At 37.0% G+C, this 20544-nt stretch overlaps 2 protein-coding genes and 1 gene segment (V, D, J or C); 2 read left to right on the top strand and 1 right to left on the bottom strand.

Annotated features, from left to right (window-relative positions):
- The first annotated feature begins 2682 nt into the window (after positions 1-2682).
- LOC113020944 (uncharacterized) lies at positions 2683-7936 on the top strand. Its single transcript, XM_026165298.1, has 13 exons — positions 2683-2887; positions 3241-3278; positions 3575-3659; positions 3759-3849; positions 3988-4076; positions 4157-4284; positions 4379-4430; positions 5751-5848; positions 5951-6087; positions 6171-6236; positions 6424-6470; positions 6636-6784; positions 7503-7936. Exons 2-13 carry the CDS (start codon positions 3254-3256, stop codon positions 7823-7825), a joined length of 1290 nt encoding a protein of 429 aa, XP_026021083.1. The 5' UTR covers positions 2683-2887; positions 3241-3253; the 3' UTR covers positions 7826-7936.
- Positions 7838-13035, bottom strand: LOC113020941 (probable serine/threonine-protein kinase MARK-A). Its single transcript, XM_026165296.1, has 14 exons — positions 12831-13035; positions 12558-12609; positions 12160-12222; positions 11926-11961; positions 11722-11831; positions 11311-11611; positions 11192-11227; positions 11032-11079; positions 10849-10892; positions 10469-10733; positions 10077-10269; positions 9828-9960; positions 9051-9158; positions 7838-8486 (listed from the first exon to the last, which is right to left on the bottom strand). Exons 2-14 carry the CDS (start codon positions 12604-12606, stop codon positions 8049-8051), a joined length of 1824 nt encoding a protein of 607 aa, XP_026021081.1. The 5' UTR covers positions 12607-12609; positions 12831-13035; the 3' UTR covers positions 7838-8048.
- A 3947-nt stretch (positions 13036-16982) lies between these two features.
- Positions 16983-18070, top strand: LOC113020954 (Ig heavy chain V region 6.96-like). The segment is given in 3 exon segments: positions 16983-17031; positions 17131-17434; positions 18043-18070. Coding segments are annotated over 3 exon segments (381 nt in total).
- Positions 18071-20544: the final 2474 nt, after the last annotated feature.

Raw genomic sequence — 20544 nt, 5'->3', positions numbered from 1 at the left:
ACTCCGAGCTTAAGATTGAAAAATGAAACACACAAAAAAAAAATTTTCTATGCATTTCTAAATCATCAGGCATATTTTTAAACTTTATTAAAAATATGTTAATAATATTATGAGGATCAGCTTTTAGAATTCTGAATTAATTTGCATTAAGTGTGACCGTGTTTCAGGGGGTTGGGAAGCTCATCTTGTAACCGGAAATTATCTTTAAGTCTAAACATCTTGTGTTTTTAGACGTGAGCTTGTCGATGAATATGGCATTTAAACAAAGACAGACAAAGTGAGTTTCATCAGAAGAAGAGAAACAGAAATCTTTTTTTTAATATCAGATTTATTCTCACAGAATACTTTGTAGCCTGTCCAAGCTAACACCTTGACCAAGTCCATAATGACAAAAGTAAAGATTGCCATAATTTACGAAAAATTGTGAAGGTTTTTGTAAAGCCGCTGTACCACCTTAGTCAATGTGAGTGTCGAGTGTAATAATAAACAGCAGAATCTTCAGTCTTCAGACTGTTCATCTGCAGATACAGCTGCTGCTTGTTGTCTCTGGAGATGGTAAACCGGCCTTGGTCTGACTGAGAGTAGAATTTACTGCTACTGCCACTATCAATAGTGGAAACCCACTCCAGCCCTTTTGTCTGATCCAGCCCAATAATAGCTGCTAAATGTGAATCCAGAGGTTGTACATGTCAGTGTGTGGGATTCTCCTGACTTCATGCTCAGACTGCTGGATATTTTTGGTTCATAGTTTATTTAAAATAGAATAGGAGGCACAGCATTCACCTTGCAGGCCCTCTTCTGTGGAACAAACTTTGAACTTGGTTTCAGGAGACAGATACCCTCTCTGCTTTTAAGATTATGCTTAAAACTTTCCTTTTGACAAAGTTTAAGTTAAGGCTGGATCAGGTGACCTGAATCCTCCCTAAGTTATGCTGCAACTGGCTTCCATGATGCACTGAGTGTTTCTTCTTCAATTACCTCTTTACACTCTATGTGTTTAAACATCACTCTGCATTTAATAATTAGTTATTGTTAATCTCTGGCTCTCTTTCATAGTGTGCCTTTGTCATGCCTTCCTCCTTTGTAGATTCTTTACCTTACAATATAAAGTGCCTTGAGGTACCTGTTGTTATGATTTGGGACTATATAAATAAAATTGAACTGAATTTAATGGAACTGAAATACAGATTTTCCTTGGTCTTAGAGTATTATTAGCAAAGACAAATTTTTTTTGCAACCATAAAACGAAACATAGCATTTTGGGTTTTGTTTGTTTGTTTGTTTTTCCATTCCTTAAAAACACATTTCAAACAAGAAAGGTGATAATGTTCACAAAAACAAATGCAAATATTTATTAAACACCAATAATGCAAATTGATTTTATCTTTATGGTTTGTTCATAAGTTAAATTTAATTTCTGTCACCGAAAAGCAATTTGACTTAGTTTGTCGTGATGGGTTTTTGTACAGCATTTCTCGCTTTTTTGTTACTGTGCTTCTCTAACACAATAATAACAGCAGAATCTCAGTCCTCAGACTGTTCATCTGCAGATACAGCTGCTCTCTGCTGTTGTCTCTGGAGATGGTAAACCGGCCTTGTACTGACTGGAGAGAGTGTTTGGTCTACCACCACTATTGATATAAGCAACCCACTCCAGTCCTTTTCCAGGAGCCTGTCTGACCCAGTTCATTTCAAAGCTGCTGAATGAGAATCCAGAAGCTGTACATGTCAGTCTGTGGGAATCTCCAGGTCGTTAACTGCTGGTTCAGATTCTGTTAAAGTTTGACCATCAACACCTGTCAAGGAAAACCAAAAAAATTGTGAAACAATCAAAAATGTTTGAAAAAGGCTAAAGATATACTATATTATAAAAGATCTGTTGGACTATCACCTGCCCAGAAGACAGCTAGAAGCAGCAGTCCTTCCTGCAGTCCATCATGTTAAACTGTGAGGTCCACTGTTCCCAGCAGGTCAGATAAGTACACTTAAGACCTCAAGTTTTACAAATCTTCTCTTTTACGGTGTACATTTTAGGACATCGTCAGGTATCGGACAAAAAATTGTCAGGTGTCAGTTGTCAAAAAAAAAATTGTCAGGTATCAGACAAAAAATTGTCAGGTGTCAGTTGTCAAAAAAAAAATTGTCAGGTATCAGACAAAAAATTGTCAGGTGTCAGTTGTGAAAAAAAAAATTGTCAGGTATCAGAAAAAAAATTGTCAGGTGTCAGAAAAAAAATTGTCAGGTGTCAGTTGTCAAAAAAAAAAAAGTCAGGTATCAGAAAAAAAATTGTCAGGTGTCAGAAAAAAAATTGTCAGGTGTCAGTTGTCAAAAAAAAAAAAGTCAGGTATCAGAAAAAAAATTGTCAGGTGTCAGAAAAAAAGTTGTCAGGTGTCAGAAAAAAAATTGTCAGGTGTCAGTTGTCAAAAAAAAAAAAAGTCAGGTATCAGAAAAAAAATTGTCAGGTGTCAGAAAAAAAGTTGTCAGGTGTCAGACAAAAAATTGTCAGGTGTCAGTTGTCAAAAAAAAAAAAAGTCAGGTATCAGAAAAAAAATTGTCAGGTGTCAGAAAAAAAGTTGTCAGGTGTCAGTTGTCAAAAAAAAAAAAGTCAGGTATCAGAAAAAAAAAGTCAGGTATCAGAAAAAAAATTGTCAGGTGTCAGAAAAAAAGTTGTCAGGTGTCAGACAAAAAAGTTGTCAGGTGTCAGAAAAAAAATTGTCAGGTATCAGAACACAAGGTACCAGAGAGAAAATCTTCCTGCAGGTGGCGCTGTTGTCATGTCCCACCCGAATTGATTTCCAAATACGTCATCAACGTGTGACCGTGGGAGAGCGTAAGGTCATTGACCTCACCGGAGTTTTACCGTGGTTCAGGCTCCTAACGACACAAGGTAAGTTTAACTTTTTCTCCCTTTTGTTCATATTTTTGCCACAGTTGTGTTATATTAAGTTGCAGTTATGTTGTGAAAGTTACATATCAGAGACGGAAAGCCAGTTTTGTACGAAACCAAATCAGTACTATTTTTGTCTGGCTAATTCATTCTAGCTAGCGACAGTGGTGAAACGTGATTCAAATTTAAACTGTTCAGTAATTGTTTTGTATACATTTCAGCAAATGGACAAGCTGAAAGCTTACGAGCAGCCTGCATCCTTTCTGTCGCTCTTTTTCTTTATTTCTCTTTTCTATATTGCTACTGTCGGGATATTTTTTGATCCCGATTTTTTTTTCTGTTATTGTTTTTAGACTTTGCTGCAATATGTCATCTGACGATGATGAAAGGAGTATCCGACTCTGGCTGGTTCCCATGACTGTACCAAAAATACTTTTTTTTTTATTAAAAAAAGAGCATTAAAAATAAATGACTAAAGTACAACTTATTTATTAACTACTGTTCACCTATTTAATATCAAAGAAGTGTATTTTTTGCTACACGTTTTATTTGTGGGCACTGAATTGACGATGCTTTTAGTGTAATTGCCACATAAAAAGATTTAGTACTTTACTGGTTAATTACTTATGTTCAGTGTAAGAGGTGGGTGATCAATTAGACTGTTGTTGTTACACTTAACCTTTCAAGATATGATGATAATAACATTGTTCAACAAAGGCTTAAAACAAAAGGAAATCAGCTGTGCACTGAATTCATATGGGCATAAAATAAGGTAAGTCTGCATTTCAACAGTTTCCGTGACAACTCTCTAAAATGACAAAACATGCAGTTTGCATTCAATATAATGTAAGTCTGTGTTGTCTTTTAACAGTGAGAGGCATCTGAGACGAGTTTTAAAACTTCTAGGGTTGAAGCGAAGATGCCCCCAACGACCTTTTACTGAAATCCACAAAGCTGTGGAGGTAAGCGTTAAAACATCAGTGCAAAAAATATATATTTTCCTGAAGTCTGTGTCATGAGCTATTGTAGAAACAATAAATGTTATTTTCTGTAGTGATTAAAAAAAAAAACATTCAATTGTCTGTTTGTTTGTTTTTTAGAGTGAGATGAAACAGTGGTCTCCTGAACAAGGAATCAGGGCAATGGTAAAGCGGGTAAGGGATGTCAGAGGAGTGCGGCCTTGTTACAGGTTGGTTAAATAGTGTGTATATAATCAAGTATTCTCTTGTTTTACTGTTGAGCTCATAGTAAAATCTATTGTTACTGTAGAGACGATGTTGCTAATATAATGAGGTATATGGATGCAAGTGGTCTTCAGAGGAGATCTCCTGGAAAGAAGAAAATTCCCCGTCGGAATTACATCAGCCGTGGTCCAAATGACACATGGCACATTGATGGTATTTATTTTATCTTTTCAATTAACCTTCCAAACATGTTTTGATGGTACTTCTGTTGAAACAAATTGTAATTATTATTTGTTGTTTCATATAGGCAATGATAAACTGAAGTTCTTTGGAATGTGGATACATTTGGGGATTGATGGGTAGGTTTGAATATGGCATTCGCTACTTAATTTATTATATTCAGTGATAGTACAAAGTTGCTTCAAGATAAGGATGTGCGGTAAACTGAGGTGTTATCTCTCCTGAGGAGTCTAGGGCAGGGATGGGCAAGTCCAGGCCTCGAGGGCCGGTGTCCTGCAGGTTTTAGATGTGTCCTTGATCCACAGCTGATTCAAATGGCTAAATTACCCTCACAACATGTTTTGTAGTTCTCCAGAGGCCTGGTAATGAACTAATCATTTTATTCAAGTGTGTTTACCCAGGGTGATATCTAAAACATGCAGGACACTGGCCCTCGAGGTCTGGATTTGGCCAAGCCTGGTCTAAGGGACCAAGATAAAGTATGAATAGTGAAGGAGTATTCAAGATGGCGGTTTTTAAAAGGCTTATTTCCTGCTAGTCTTAAAGTTCCATTTCAGACTGGCAGTTAATTTCAGGGAGGGCCAAGACCAACACAACAAACAAAACATCCCTGATATAAAGTAAACAGAATTTAACTCCAAAGAAAATAAAATGTACAATTTACGATAACCTACCTAACCAACACATAAACAGGAGAATACAAGGGATTACAAAACAAAAGGCAGCTCTCCCCTCGCGTCAGTCTGAACACAGTCAAGAGTCACATTCAATTCCAAAGGCATGTAAGCCTACACAACTATGGCAGTCAAAATGGCCGGAGGAACCAGAAACAACGCCTAGACATAATACAATGGAAAACCAGCATACTCTTTGTCAGGGGAAGACATTTGTTCAAACACAAGCAAGAGAAATAAGACACTGCAGACCAAACTCAGAGTGTATAAGAGCGTGCGCACGGGTGAGTGTCTCTGAGGAACACACACACCGAATGCAGGCTTGCTTCCTTTATTTATAGGAAAAAGCAGGTTACATAGTACTTTCTCTTTTGTGAGAAGTCGAAGAGAGGTTAGGCATTAGATCAGCTTATCTGATCTTTCACACACTGGGGTAAGAATACAGAAGTATATCATGCTTTATCTGACATCACAGACACTGAAGTAAAGAATGCATCATTATATCATGTTTGTCAAACATCTCAGACACTGAGGTAAGGAATGCATCATGTTTTCCTTTCAATAGACTTGGTTAGGTGATTCTTCAACAATAGGCTTGGTTATGTGAAAATATATGAACACTTGAATATAAGGCACACTTGATTATATTGTATTTCATAAAAATCCTCTGTCACTCTTGGGGAATGTAACAAAAACCAAACATAGTGCCAAAACATGATTAAATCATATGTACAAGTGGCCACTTTTCTGTTTCTTTCTTTTCAGATTTTCCAGGAAGGTTCTATGGCTAAAGGTGGGCACATCCAACCGCAAACAAAACTTTGTGGCCAGATACTTCTTTGAGGCTGTTCAAGAACAGGGTGGTATGCAATATACTAAAAAAATGGGGGGTTAAAAAAGATTACATTTTGTTAATAAATTTATTTTTTCATCATTCACTAATTATCTTCAGTTTGTGTCTTTAGGCTGTCCTCAAATGATTCGGGGGGACAGAGGAAAGGAGAACCTTGTTGTGGGTCAAATGCAGATGGCATTTCACATGCGAGATCTTGGGAATCAGGCATGGAGGTGCTTCAGAATGGGGACATCAGTGCACAACCAGGTATGTCTTTAAGCTGGTAAATGACTATTTCTAAAGTAACAACCTGACAACAAAACTGATAATGTCATGTTTCTGTTGTTTAGAGAGCTGAATGTTTCAACAGTATTTTAAAGCGGACATGGATTAAGAAATGGCTGACAACATTTGAGGTAAAGCAAATCTTTCACCTGTAAAACCTATTAACAAAGACTAGCCATCAAAATTTCGTTAAACATACGATGGATTAGTTTATCTGAAAACACAAGGCCAGAATCTGTGTTTATGTACATCTGTACCTTTTCACTAATGAAATTCTCACCTTCACAACTTATGTCTTTTTCAAAACAACATGCGTAGGCCATGATGGAGTCTGGGATCCTTGAACTGGACAATCCTGTGCACATGTAAGTCAATATTTTTAGACATGAAAAATAATCAAGCAGCAGTATGAAAGTATGTGGTCTAGGAATGCCTTTGTTTTTTGAGTACTGATTAAAATTTAGCTTTTACTTATTCTACCTCAAAGAAGCAGATGAACATATTAATTTTTTAATTCTCCTTTTTCATAGCAACTGCTTGCAGTACTCACACTTGCCACTGCTTCAAAGAGACTTAAAAACGGAGCAAACAGTTTGGAACACCCATGACATCCGCAAGCAACGCAATGCACCTGGTCCATTTGGGAAACCCGACCTTCTGTTTACCTCACCACCTCCTGGTATGTCATTTGAAAGCCTGTGGGGTTTTATTTTTTTGTTTGTTTTTTAACTTTCATTAGTTTACTTTTACTTTGATATAGCACTCTTCACAGGATAAAAACCACAAAGTGGCTTCACAATAATATAAAACAGATGAACATAAAACAGCACAATCGAACATACAGAATAAATGCAATCAAGGAAACGTAATGATGGAGGCAGAGCATTCCATGACCTGGGAGCCACCGCTTTGGAGAATCTCTTGCCTCTGGTCTTCTGGTGGGACTACTAACAGCCATTGATTAGATGATCACAGGCTGGGAGAGGGAGCGTGGGGTTCTATAAGATCAGAAATTAAGGCAGGAGCTTCACGATTCGGAGCATTGAAAGTCATTACTAAAATTTTAAAATGAATTTTCTAAAATATACTGGAAGCCAGTGTAATGAGCGTAAAACTGTTATAATGTGCTTTCTCTTTTGTGTCTTCCGAAGAAGCCTACTTGTAGTACAATAAGAGATTTCTGAATTTCTACTGTCAATACTAAAATGGCTTCATATTGACACCTTTAACTAAAAATTTATCTAAATGTTTGAGTGACATTTCCATCTTTAAGTTTCTGTAATAACATCTGTAAACACTGACTGCTTCTTATACAGGTTCTAGAACAGCTTTGTCATTATTCATTTATTTTTAACATTCAAAGTGAACATCTTTTCAATATTGTCTTTCATTCGCAGGATATGGCAATGTGCTGCACATTGTTGACCCAGACCTTTTAGACTATGCCAAGCAATTAATCTGTGAGAGGGAAGAGCCTTCACTGGTAGCAAACCAGGAATTCAGAGACATGTGCCAGAACATTTTAGAAAACAGCCAGTTTCCCTGCACACCTGATGGTTGCCTTGCTGCATACCTCATGCTAGTCCAAGAGCTCACAACTGCCATGAACAGAAATGCAGTTCCTACACCTTCTACGTTTGCCGAGGCAAATGACATATACATCTTTCTGAAGAGAGAGAGGATGGAAGGTGCACCAGTAAACATTTCCAATGACCAATAAAATCATACAACAGTGTTTGTTAACATTTATTTATCCTTGTTTAAAATCAACAGGTAATTTGAAAACTGTCTGACCAACAAAATGTACAATAAAATTTTGAAATACAATTGACAAGGTGCCATCTTTCATAATGATTCAGTGTTTCATTTACCACAACTTTTGTTAACAAAATGTAGAACATAATTCACATTGAAAGACTTTTGAACTGCAGACTGTAGCACCATTACCACTTGTAGCCATATCGGCTCGTAAGATCAAGGCCTGACTTGAGAAACTTAACAACATCAGATGCGGAAGGCCTTGAGTCTGGGTCATAGCTCACCAAACCACCAAGAAAACTGTTTTTGTCACTGAGATGTGATAGGGCATGTGGTGGGGTTTTGGTGGCCATTAGTGCAGCCAGTTCTCTTTGTTTTTTAACCATCCACGGAGCGGAACCCGTCAGGATCTCCAGATATGTGGCTCCGAGGGACCACATGTCTGTCTGGAACGAGGCCTCTTCAAACATCAGTATGCATTCAGGGGCCATGTAAAGATATGTGCCACCAGCTGGACCAGTAGCCTGGGCAGTGAACTTACTCCCTTGACGAAGCATCACAGTGTCTCTTATGTTTGCCATGCCCCAGTCTGTCAGGACTGCCTTTTTAGAAGGGTGGTGAACCTATAAGGTATACATATAAGAACTTACCAGGTTGTCTAAAATTTCACAAATGTTATCAAAAATGTCATTCCAAAGACCACAGCTCATAATTGGGGGAAAAAAAAAAACCCTCAAAGCTTTTAGCACCCAGATCACCCAATCACTGCAGATTTATTCTGAGATTGTTTATTATACCAAACATTAAAATTAACAGATTGGTTAATGATCCAACCCGGTTTTATAGTCCTGTGCATTTTTTAATCCCCATTCCACTTAAGCAAGTGGTACAGACTAATAAAAGAATAGAAACTTTCAGTTTGTAAAGCCTAAACTTACAACATGTTTGGGAATTTTGTAGGTGTGCAAGAACCAACATATTAAAGAAAAATTGGACTATTAAAGAAACAATGTAAGGCTTCTTACTTTAAAAAAAAATCCTTTATATGAATATGCCAGAAAAGTTTCTCATTGTTCAAATGTAGTGTTCAATAGACTGAAGAGAATAAAGTTAAATAAATAATATACTATTTTTATTTTGATCTTCAAAAACAAAGTGGAGAAAAAGAAAAATACAGTATGGCTTACCATGACATTTGCTGGCTTTATATCCTGGTGAATGATTCTCTGTGCATGGATGTACTCTACTGCCATGGATAAGTCCAGTGATATGAAACCGGCATCATCCCCTTCAAGCTATCAAGACAATATATAATATTAATAAAACAATGCGTAGCCAGGTGTGACAATCTAACATGTCTACCACTGGAAATGTATTACTTCAAATAGGATTAGTATTCAAATGCAATTGCCATTTCAATTTCAATAAATTACAATGGGACCTAAGACCAACAAAGTCAATGTTTGGCGGTGACAATCAAAAAGCCCTGATTGCAGTCCTCTTGCGAAACTGTAAGCAGAGGTGAATGGTGTGTGTGAGCAAGGTGGCCAACCAATCTGACTCAGTTACACCAGTCCTGTCTGGAGGACTGGACAGAAATTCCTGAAAAATATTGTAAGAATATTGTAGAAGAAAACCTAAAATGTCTGGACCTCATCCAAGTAAAAACAGCAATTCTACCAAAACAGTAAGGGAGCTTATTATTAAAAATTTAAGATTATTCTTTTACTAAGTTGATACTTTTCTGGCATTTGACAATTAAAGATCATTTTGGTAATTCTAAATGGTTGAAAACATGAGAGAAAAATAAAGGAATCAGTCTTTTTATATGTTGTACACAAAGATGGTTTCAAGTACATATTTAAACAAATGCCAGCAATAAAAAGTTCTTTTTTAATATGAGGGTATTAAGATAATTAACATCTACCTAAATGTATTAAACATAAAGTTATGAGTATTGGTACCTTCACCAAGCAGCTGTCTGTGTGAAGCACTTGCTGCAGGGTTGCGCCATGAATGTATTCAGCTGCCAACAAAAAGCAGGACTCAGTGCGGGCAACTGCCATGAGTCTGACGATGTTGGGGTGAGACAGTCTCCTAATAAAACAGAAACATGTCCGAATAAAAAAAACAAAATAGAGGCATATTATGTTACAGCTTGAGGAAGAATCGATTTTGACAATGAAAAAAAAAAAGTGTGTCAAAGTTCTTACAGTGAAACATTTATCTCATGATGAATGTCGCTGTCCTCCATCCCTTGTTGGCCACACATGATCCTTTTAACAGCTGCTGGAGTACCATGAAAAGAACCTCTATATACCTTGCCAAATGTTCCTTCTCCCAGTAGATTGTCCTCACTGTATGTAATTAAAGCCTCTTCCACATATGGAACACGTGGAAGATACACTTGGGGATAAAAAAAAAAAACACAAAGTAACATCCATTAACATACAGCTACTGCTAATCATTCTTCTATTAACTGCTGGATCACTAATATCTAGGTTTACTCCAGGAACTTGAGTACCAAATAGTGAAGAATGAAAACCTTTATTTACAATTTTGTCTGATGATATGATGTTAGCCCTAAATGGGAAAGAATGCTTACATGATGGCGATTTTGGAGTTGGGTTGAAAGACTGTGCAAAATCTATCAAAAGCCCACTACTTCCAGCACCTTCAGATAGCTCTTCAGCTCCCTCCATAGCTTCTTTTGACTCAATAACTGCATGTGGTAACATGTCTTGGCTCACTGCTCCACCTGGACCTAGAGATGACCCTACATTTTCCTCCTTCCTTTGCTTGGACTGGCTTTTCTTTCTGACTCTCCCTGTTTCAAATTCAGCTGAGCTGGATGTTTCTGCATGGAAATCCTATGAACACATTCAGCCAAGATATACTTTTTGCAGGGTGCACTGTGAAAATATCCACATTTATGACAATGATAAGAAATTAATTGTTCTGTTCAAGATGAAGCCATGGTTTTACCTGTTCTGCAACACTTTGTCCTATGAGGGTTTCAGGAAGTTCATCTGCAGAATAAGATGCATATTATATACAGTAACTGTGCAATGACCAAGCATAGTAAACAAGTGTGTAAAGGTTGGAAATGTAATGCAAAACAAAAAAGAAGTCAATTTTAATGATTTAGTTAGATGTCCAGGCATTCACCTAAACTGCAACTTTCATCACCACCCACTTTAGTTACAGGGTCTTCATCTGTAAAATAACACATTAATTGCAATATATCTGAATAATGCCCAACATGGCCAGTGTACCATGTTCAATCATAACATCAAAAATATTCAATTTGGTTTGGGCAGGCACACACCTGAGATGGAACTTTGATCATCCAAACACACGACCTCTGTACAAAAAGTAAAATTATTTCATACCATACAAATTCGAGTGCTAGACAGTAGTTAATAGTAATATTGAACACTTTATTACCCAGTTGTCGTCGCCCGATGTATATTGTTCTTTTCCACATATGTGTAATATCAGAAACAGTTCCGTATTCTTTGTGGAACTCCTGCTTACTCCACCTGGTCCCGTCAGAATGGCAAAGAGTGAACTCACTCCCCTCAGTACGCTCTGGCCAGAAGCGTTCTTTGCCTATGGTAATTAAATCATCATAGGTTTCATGGCCTTGAAGAATGATTCGAGGTGGAGCTTCGTCCATTATTAACTTCTGGTACCGTCCACACTTTCTATGAGTTCTTGGCTTCCACTCCATGGGAGCCAGTCTGACCTAGCATCAAGGAAAAAAAGGGAAATTTATTAAAAAATAAGCCAAATTTAGAAAGTTATTTTTTAATATATTGCTGATAGTCATACAGGTAGCTTCACTTTTTAACTAACCTTCAATAATGATTTGGCATGGTCCAAACGTTTATCATTCAGTGGAAACTGCCTTTTCTTTACTTGAGGCTGTAGTAGTTTCTTGGCTTTACCAAAGGCCTCTGCTGCACCTGTAATGGATGAAGCTGAAAGTTAATCAAACTGATCCACAGCGAGTTCTATATTACAAATGACCTTGAAGCAAAATAATTGTGGTTTTCTTACTGAGAAATTCATTGCCACGTGTTGAAGTAGTGTCATCTGCAATATAAATAGGGCATTGATGTGAAACATGTGGTTTATAGAATTCTACTACAATCACAGACTACTGCACAGTCATCTGCTTTCAAAATGTATTGCATCTATTAATAAAGTGGTTATTCAATCATAACCTGCTAAGCATATCATGTTAAATAAAGGAGATTGTTTTGCATGTTGTTCAAAAGTATCAAAACCTACCTGATTTTTCTGCTGTCAGGAGCTTTTTTATGTTGTTATCAAAGCCTTTTTGGGTAATCTCACCTTCAAATAAAATTTTAAAAGGGTAAGTAGTTATAGATTGACTGTAGGAGACAGATCCTACATGACTATCTAACTTTTAAATTGCAATCTTTTAATTTTGTGAGAAATTTAACTTTTGTCATTTTTATTTATTTATTTATTTTTTAAATCGGGCACTCCAACAATATCATAAAGTAATAACTATATACATCTGTTAACATGCATATTAATAAAGAGAAGTAAATATGAATACCATACATGTTAAATAATTAAAGCATGATATTGTCAGGGTTCTTTGCAGTTAAAAAAATTAACTTGCAAGCATTACCAAAAAGTTTAATAAAGTGTTGGATTACCATTTTCAAGGTCTTTTTTAAGCTGCTCGTAAGCTTTCAGCTTGTCCATTTGCTGAAATGTATACAAAACAATTACTGAACAGTTTAAATTTGAATCACGTTTCACCACTGTCGCTAGCTAGAATGAATTAGCCAGACAAAAATAGTACTGATTTGGTTTCGTACAAAACTGGCTTTCCGTCTCTGATATGTAACTTTCACAACATAACTGCAACTTAATATAACACAACTGTGGCAAAAATATGAACAAAAGGGAGAAAAAGTTAAACTTACCTTGTGTCGTTAGGAGCCTGAACCACGGTAAAACTCCGGTGAGGTCAATGACCTTACGCTCTCCCACGGTCACACGTTGATGACGTATTTGGAAATCAATTCGGGTGGGACATGACAACAGCGCCACCTGCAGGAAGATTTTCTCTCTGGTACCTTGTGTTCTGATACCTGACAATTTTTTTTCTGACACCTGACAACTTTTTTGTCTGACACCTGACAACTTTTTTTCTGACACCTGACAACTTTTTTTCTGACACCTGACAATTTCTTTTCTGATACCTGACTTTTTTTTTTTTGACAACTGACACCTGACAATTTTTTGTCTGACACCTGACAACTTTTTTTCTGACACCTGACAACTTTTTTTCTGACACCTGACAATTTTTTTTCTGACACCTGACTTTTTTTTTTTTTGACAACTGACACCTGACAATTTTTTTTCTGACACCTGACAACTTTTTTTCTGACACCTGACAACTTTTTTTCTGACACCTGACAATTTTTTTTCTGATACCTGACTTTTTTTTTTTTGACAACTGACACCTGACAATTTTTTGTCTGACACCTGACAACTTTTTTTCTGACACCTGACAACTTTTTTTCTGACACCTGACAATTTTTTTTCTGATACCTGACTTTTTTTTTTTTGGACAACTGACACCTGACAATTTTTTTTCTGACACCTGACAACTTTTTTTCTGACACCTGACAATTTTTTTTCTGATACCTGACTTTTTTTTTTTTTGACAACTGACACCTGACAATTTTTTTTCTGACACCTGACAATTTTTTTTCTGATACCTGACAACTTTTTTTTTTGACAACTGACACCTGACAATTTTTTGTCTGATACCTGACGATGTCCTAAAATGTACACCGTATTGGAGACTCATTCTTTTCACTTTCAACTCAATGTAACATTCTTTTAAAGATTCACCATGGTCATCTACAAATATTACAGTTTAATTGAGTGTGAGTTGATCCTCTTGACATGTTTTGATGGTCTCTGACAGAATCTGAATTAATGGTAAAGAAAAAAAAAGGTCTGGAAAATAACACAAAATGAACCTGTACATTCTCTTACTCTAAGTCTATCATCTCCAGAGATGACTCTGACAGGAGTTTGCCTGCTGGAGTAAAATACAGTCAGAACAAAGAGCATTCAACAGCTCATCCGTGAACCCCCCCCCCCCCCAGAGAGAGAGAGAGTGTACAACCTTTATGTCTGTGAAGGTTCTCAGTCATTCAGGTAGACGTAGTCTATAGGGAGCTTGGAAAGAGAAGCATCTGGACTTCTTTAAGTTTCCTTGAAGATTGGTGGAGAGTCACAGATTTTAAGCCCTATGGGAGTGTCCCTAAGAGGGTCATGGGTCCCCTATTGATCTTCTACCTAATCACACAAGCCAAGGTGTGAAAACGGGTGTGGGTCAGAATCAGCCAAGGTTTCGGTTGAACCCATTGTGAAACCTTGCCCTACCCTATCATGTGATTTACTGAGTTCAAATGGCCCAGGATGGGAGTGGGTGTTAAGGCGTCTGGGAAGGAATCTCAAAACTGGATTATATAGATGGCAGACAGTTGGTGTCGTAAACCATCAACTGTCTGCAATCAAAGATGGTTGTTCACAGTGCACATATATCACTTCTTTCACTCCTCTTTCAAACCATCTGTCTTCTATGTCCAAAACAGAGAACAGAGAAGACAGATGATAATCACATGATGGGGTGATTATCAAAAATTCCAAAGCAGGTGTATCTGCAGATGAATAACTTGACAACTTCTGATTCTGCTGTTTATCACTGTGCCTGTGACCCAAAGTGACACAAGAGGAACAAACTCTTTACAAAATTTGATTCAGAGAAATTAATTGCTATTGAACTTCAGCAACACTATGAAAGAAACAATAAATGTGTAAGGATCTGCAACACATTTAACAGAATTCATTAAGCTCAGACTAATTGGAATTATTTTTCATACATAATTTGCTCGTTGTTCCACCATAGTATGCACTGTAAATTGTGCAGATACAGTTAAGTCCTTAAGGATTTGGATTAACTTTTGGTTCCAAATACTTCTGGACTTATCTGTACCTGCACAATACAGACACTAATTATTACTGTTTGTCTGTAGGTACTGAAGGTGAAACTAGTGATCTCACAGACTGACCTGTACATACGCAGGGTTCAGTGGTGATTACAATAATGCTTGGATCAGACAGGCTGCTGGAATGGACTGTTAAAGTTGTTAGTGTAGGAAACAAAATTTTATCACAGTTTTTATACACTTTGCTATTAGTATTTATTTAGAAGATTTTTTACATGTTTCTGTGATACATTGAAGATTCAACACTCATTTTTTGGTTAAACAAAGGTATTGGGGAAAAAAAAGATGCACTGTACAAGTGGTGAAATGAATAAAACCAGCACCTGTTTATTTATAAGTTTAGTATCAATAAGCAGAAATGGAAAAGTGTATTCCTCTTTGAGGAGGAGGAGCTGATGCAAACTGATCTGCCATATTTGAATATTTTTGTAGACTATAACACAGAGACTATATGACGGACATACACCACTATAGGTTTGTCATAGAAAGGGCTTTGATCATGGATCGACATGAGTTCATGGCTGTTGTTCTCATCCTGTCAATTAACTGGGCTGGTAAGGATAGGACAGTGCTATTAGAAATAATTTAATACAAAGAAAAATGACATGTTTTAAATACAGAAGCTAATAATGTGATTGTCTGTAGGTACTGAGGGTCAAACACTGACTGAATCTGGACCAGTAGTCAAAAGGCCAGGAGACTCCCACAGACTGACCTGTACATACTCAGGGTTCAGTGGCGATATTTATGCAGTTTGGATCAGACAAGCTGCTGGAAAAGGACTGGAGTGGATTGCTAGAATCAGTGATGATAGCAACTATATCTCTTACTCTCAGTCAGTCAGAGGCCGCTTCACCATCTCCAGAGACAACAGCAGAAAGCAGGTGTATCTGCAGATGAGCAGTTTGACAACTGAGGATTCAGCTGTTTATTATTGTGCTCAAGAGCCACAGTGACACAAGAGGAAGAAACTGTGTACAAAAACTCAGCCCAAGTTAAAATGGGAAATTTACATTCACAGAAAGGAGCTGTAATTTAACATGTTCAGTAAAGTCATAGAAACAAAAAAATTTGTATGAATGATGGACACACTTATTCTCTCCTTGCTGCTCTCTTTATGCCCTGTGAGCGATTTTGTAGCTGTTTATAGTGATGCCAGTGGAAGTGTGAGGACATATAGAGGTCACCAAAGGTAACAGACCCAGTACGATCTATCACACTCATGGCCAGAGGAGTCTGTATTTTCCAAACTGTGAACTTTGCATATCTCTCCCCTTGACATGAGATTTTAACACAATGGGAACTCCTTCATTGTCTTTTTTCAACATGCAGGGTAGTCCAATAAAATCGTGCATCTTAACCCAAACCAAGAGCTATTCACAACATAACCATCATCGCCTGTCAGAGACTGGCTGCCAAAAAATCACCAGCAGGAATCAATACAGTCAGTTCAGCCCTTTTTATTGTTATTGTGAATTTTGCCTCACAGTACCTTTGTTGGTTGGTAGAACATAAAAACATAAAATCAGAAGCAGGTTTGATTTATCAGGAATCATAACTGCTCAGTGAACACAAAATAACAAATATTCAACATACAAAGAAGTGTTTAAAGCTGTGATTTAAGCTCCACCTTCTCTTTCTAATCAGCTGAGTGACTTTGATTATGTATATAACAGTATGGATTAGAAAGAGTGCACAGGAGACTTTCATAAATACACATTGAACATGAAACGCAGCCACCAACACACTTCATAACTGGGGCATAGCCATGAATTTAAATGTATTTACCCTCAAATTATAAAGTAAATAAATAAATGATAAAAAAAATGTGTTTGTCATTGTTTTACATGCCTGTGTTTAATCTATTTCAATAAACACATAATATAATGAATCAATAACTTTTCTCACACACACACACACACACACACACACACACACCCATCCTGCACATATTTTTTTTCTCTTAATCTCGTGGGAGAATTCAATGTAAAACTTGTGGTATTGACTCTATTTATCTAACTTCTGGGGGGAGTGTGCACACAGAGTAACATGATGGACAGCAGTACAGGACTACTGCTTTTAACTGTCTTCTGGGCAGGTAAAGAGTCTAAAATATCTCATTTTAATATAGTTTATCTTTAACCTTTTTCAGCATTTTTGATATATTTCACAAAATCCATTCTTGTGTAATTGACAGGTGTTGATGGTCAGACTCTGACAGAATCTGAACCAGTCATTAAAAGGCCTGGAGAATCCCACACACTGACATGTACAGCCTCTGGATTCACATTCAGAGACTACTATATGGCTTGGGTCAGACAGGCTCCTGGAAAAGGACTGGAGTGGGTTGGTTATATCAGTAGTGGTGGTGGTAGCACCAAACACTACTCTCAGTCAGTCAGAGGCCGGTTCACCATCTCCAGAGACAACAACAGACAGCAGCTGTATCTGCAGATGAACAGTCTGAGGACTGAAGATTCTGCTGTTTATTATTGTACTCGAGACTCACAGTGATGCAAAAGGGAGAAATCCTGTACAAAAACCCAGCACATTAAACTAAGTCAAAATTAGATTATCAGTGACAGAAATTAAATTTAATTTATGAACAAACACAGAGACAAAAAACAAAAAAAACTGTTGTTGGGAAAGGGCTAATGATTGTTTTCATTTGTATTTGGGAAAACCAGAGTCTGGTTTGTTTGAAATATGTTTTTCAGAAATTGAAAAACAAGAAAAAAACAAATAATAAACAAAAACACTATATTTCTCTTTATGGTATCAGTGTTTTTGCTTAGATTACTCCATGTGGCAGGAAAATCCATGTTTCTCTTATAATCATGTCTACATTCAAACTGGGCTAATTACAGACTGAAATAAAGACTCATATGAAACCCTCAATTACATCAGAAGAGGAGAAGCTTCCATCTGAAGCTGTTGCTGCTGGCTGCAGGACACTGTAAACGCTTTTATGGCATTTACACCAACCATGTATTTTTTCACAGGTGCAGAGTTTGAAGAGGTGAGATAGCCAGCCTCTCTGACTGTGCAGACAGGTCAACCTCTGAGTACTCAACATCAAACATGTTTTCTATGATGATTAGTAAGAGGAAAAATATTCTGGGATCATAAATCATTAATTCTACTCGAGTAATTCTCTCATTACTTGCAAATGCTAATTTTGTTTCCACATGTTTCTAGACATATGATAATGCATGCAATACCATAGCTGAACTTCTAGCAGTGAAAGAGCCAGAGGCACCTTGTGTAACATGCTGATATAATAGCACAGGGCTATTGTTTCATGTTATAATCACATTTATTTTTAAAATCGTACAAAACGCTGTAACAGAAATGAGCACTCTTTTCTGATACAAATCTTTAGTCTGTGGAGTGGAGTGCCGAGTGGTCCTGTGTATTGTGTGGAGAGCAAGAGGGCGCATCTTCAGCCTCAGAGTGATGAACATAGTCATGTTTCTGCTGCCACTCTTCAAAAAAAAACTGTGGTAATAATGTAATTTTAAAGACCTCAGGCTATTAATATGTCACATGCTAAAGATAGTGATCTGTACTGGAGGTCAAATTCCAAATCAATCTGAATGCAATACCTGAAGATGTTCTATGTTTTGTTTTATAAGTCACAATAACAGAAAGCACCAGAGCTGAATTATACAAAAAAGCATCAGCAACTAACCACCACACATGCCAAGAGAAACTTGAACCACATTTTTATATTCTATATCTCACATTTCGTCGAAAGTTTTGTTTGAAATTTTCTGTCACACCAATCACAGCTGAAAATAGACTACTGTATTAATATGGTGTTATTTTTGTGCCAGTATTCTGAGCACACATAAAAAGATTTTGAGCGCATGTAAAAAGAAAAGCATTTTAAGGAGAAAATTATTTTGAGCGAAGAAAAGCTTAATTTGAGCCAACAAAATTCATTGCTGCGTGCATAAAATGTATTTCAGTGTTTGCTATTATTCATATACACACACTAACAGCCCGTCTCGCTCAGTTTTTGCATTTGCTCTTTCTCAGATCTCTGTGGACCTGCTCGCAGTGTGTTGCTTCCGCTCTCAACATAGCGCGAATGGTTGTCTGGCCCTGCGACAGACTGGCGACCTGTCCAGGGTGTACCCCGCCTCTCTCCCTATGACAGCTGGGATAGGCTCCAGCGCCCCCGCGACCCTGACCCTATTTTGAATTTCACCCGTCATATCCCCCGATGTAAAATGTTCTGTTCTTATTTAAACAGCTGACTCAGAATTAAATCTAAGATTAAAAACATTTAAATTCAGGAGCAAACATTTTCACCGGGAGCAAAAACAGCATGTTAATATGTAGAGATCCTGAAGGCTGCTCCAAAAATGATCAGATTATATGTTAAATATTTGTTCAATTCTCTTCCAAAACCCAGCTGTCTATTGTAAGTTTTGAGTGTCTACTAAAGTAAAAATAAAAGCATTCAAACATCTCACCTGTTTGTTAATATTCAGGCATACATGTATACTACTTTTATTAATAGAGAGATTAAGCTTGTGTTTCTGTCATGTATTGTGCTTAACTGTATGAAGCTTATTAGACATTATGAAACAGATGATACGTAAAAGTGAATTTTGCCAAATTGCTTTAGATACTTTTTGAAATTAAAAAAGTTGTTTTTAAAAATGTTTTTTACGTGCGCTCAGAATACTGGCAAAAAATAACGCCATATATAAAACAAAATGAGGCAACACTGTGCAAATTAATGCATATTTAAATGCAGTTTCCCCCCTCCCTGTCAGGAGGAGTCATGCAAAACCTAGATGTTTCCCCCTTCTACTTATCTGACCACCAAAGAACAGTGGACACAGATCAACATGATGGAGTATTTGAAAGGACTACTAATTTTATTTATCTGCTGGGCAGGTGAAAACATTCTAACATAACACATGCTGGTCTTTTTTTCCATCAACCTATTTATGTTATTTATGTTCTTTAAAAAAATAAAAATTCTCTTGACAGGTGTTGATGGTCAGACTCTGACACAATCTGAACCTGTGGTTAAAAGGCCTGGAGAATCCCACACACTGACATGTACAGCCTCTGGATTCTCATTCAGTGGCTACTGGATGGGCTGGGTCAGACAGGCTCCTGGAAAAGGACTGGAGTGGGTTGCTACTCTTGATAGTGGCAGTGGTAGCACCAAATACTACTCTCAGTCAGTCAGAGGCCGGTTCACCATCTCCAGAGACAACAGCAGACAGCAGCTGTATCTCCAGATGAACAGTCTGAGGACTGAAGATTCTGCTGTTTATTATTGTGCTCGAGAGCTACAGTAACTGAAGGTAGTTAAGCAGCTGTACAAAAACCAAAAATGTACCTTCACAATTGTAATAAAGCAGGAATATTCAACTAAAAGCTAAAGAGGTCCAGTGAGACATTTTGTTGATACAAAGGTCCCTAATGATCATAATTATTTATTGTCTAATTATTTAGTGTGATATATAAATAACACACCTGAGTGTCAAATGAAATTAAATCAGTACAATTCAAAAAAAAAACTTATGACAAGAAATTTGACAAATAATTCAAAACCTCAAGCACCATAGAACTGAACATATATGTA

Source organism: Astatotilapia calliptera, chromosome 4 (genome assembly GCF_900246225.1).
Source record: "Astatotilapia calliptera chromosome 4, fAstCal1.2, whole genome shotgun sequence".
Lineage (NCBI taxonomy): Eukaryota > Metazoa > Chordata > Actinopteri > Cichliformes > Cichlidae > Astatotilapia > Astatotilapia calliptera.
The sequence above is the reverse complement of the archived record's forward strand: the minus strand, read 5'-3'. Positions and strand labels throughout refer to the sequence as shown.

Excerpts from the sequence above, each read along its gene's own strand:
- LOC113020944 (XM_026165298.1), top strand. The coding sequence starts at position 3,254 with ATGTCATCTGACGATGATGAAAGGA. Across the intron at positions 3,660-3,758 it reads TCATATGGGCATAAAATAAG|TGAGAGGCATCTGAGACGAG; the intron begins GTAAGTCTGCAT and ends GTCTTTTAACAG. Across the intron at positions 4,285-4,378 it reads TGACACATGGCACATTGATG|GCAATGATAAACTGAAGTTC; the intron begins GTATTTATTTTA and ends TGTTTCATATAG.
- LOC113020941 (XM_026165296.1), bottom strand. The coding sequence starts at position 12,606 with ATGGACAAGCTGAAAGCTTACGAGCAGCTTAAAAAAGACCTTGAAAAT. Across the intron at positions 11,228-11,310 it reads CATCGGGCGACGACAACTGG|AGGTCGTGTGTTTGGATGAT; the intron begins GTAATAAAGTGT and ends CTTTTTGTACAG. Across the intron at positions 10,734-10,848 it reads GACAAAGTGTTGCAGAACAG|GATTTCCATGCAGAAACATC; the intron begins GTAAAACCATGG and ends ATGTGTTCATAG.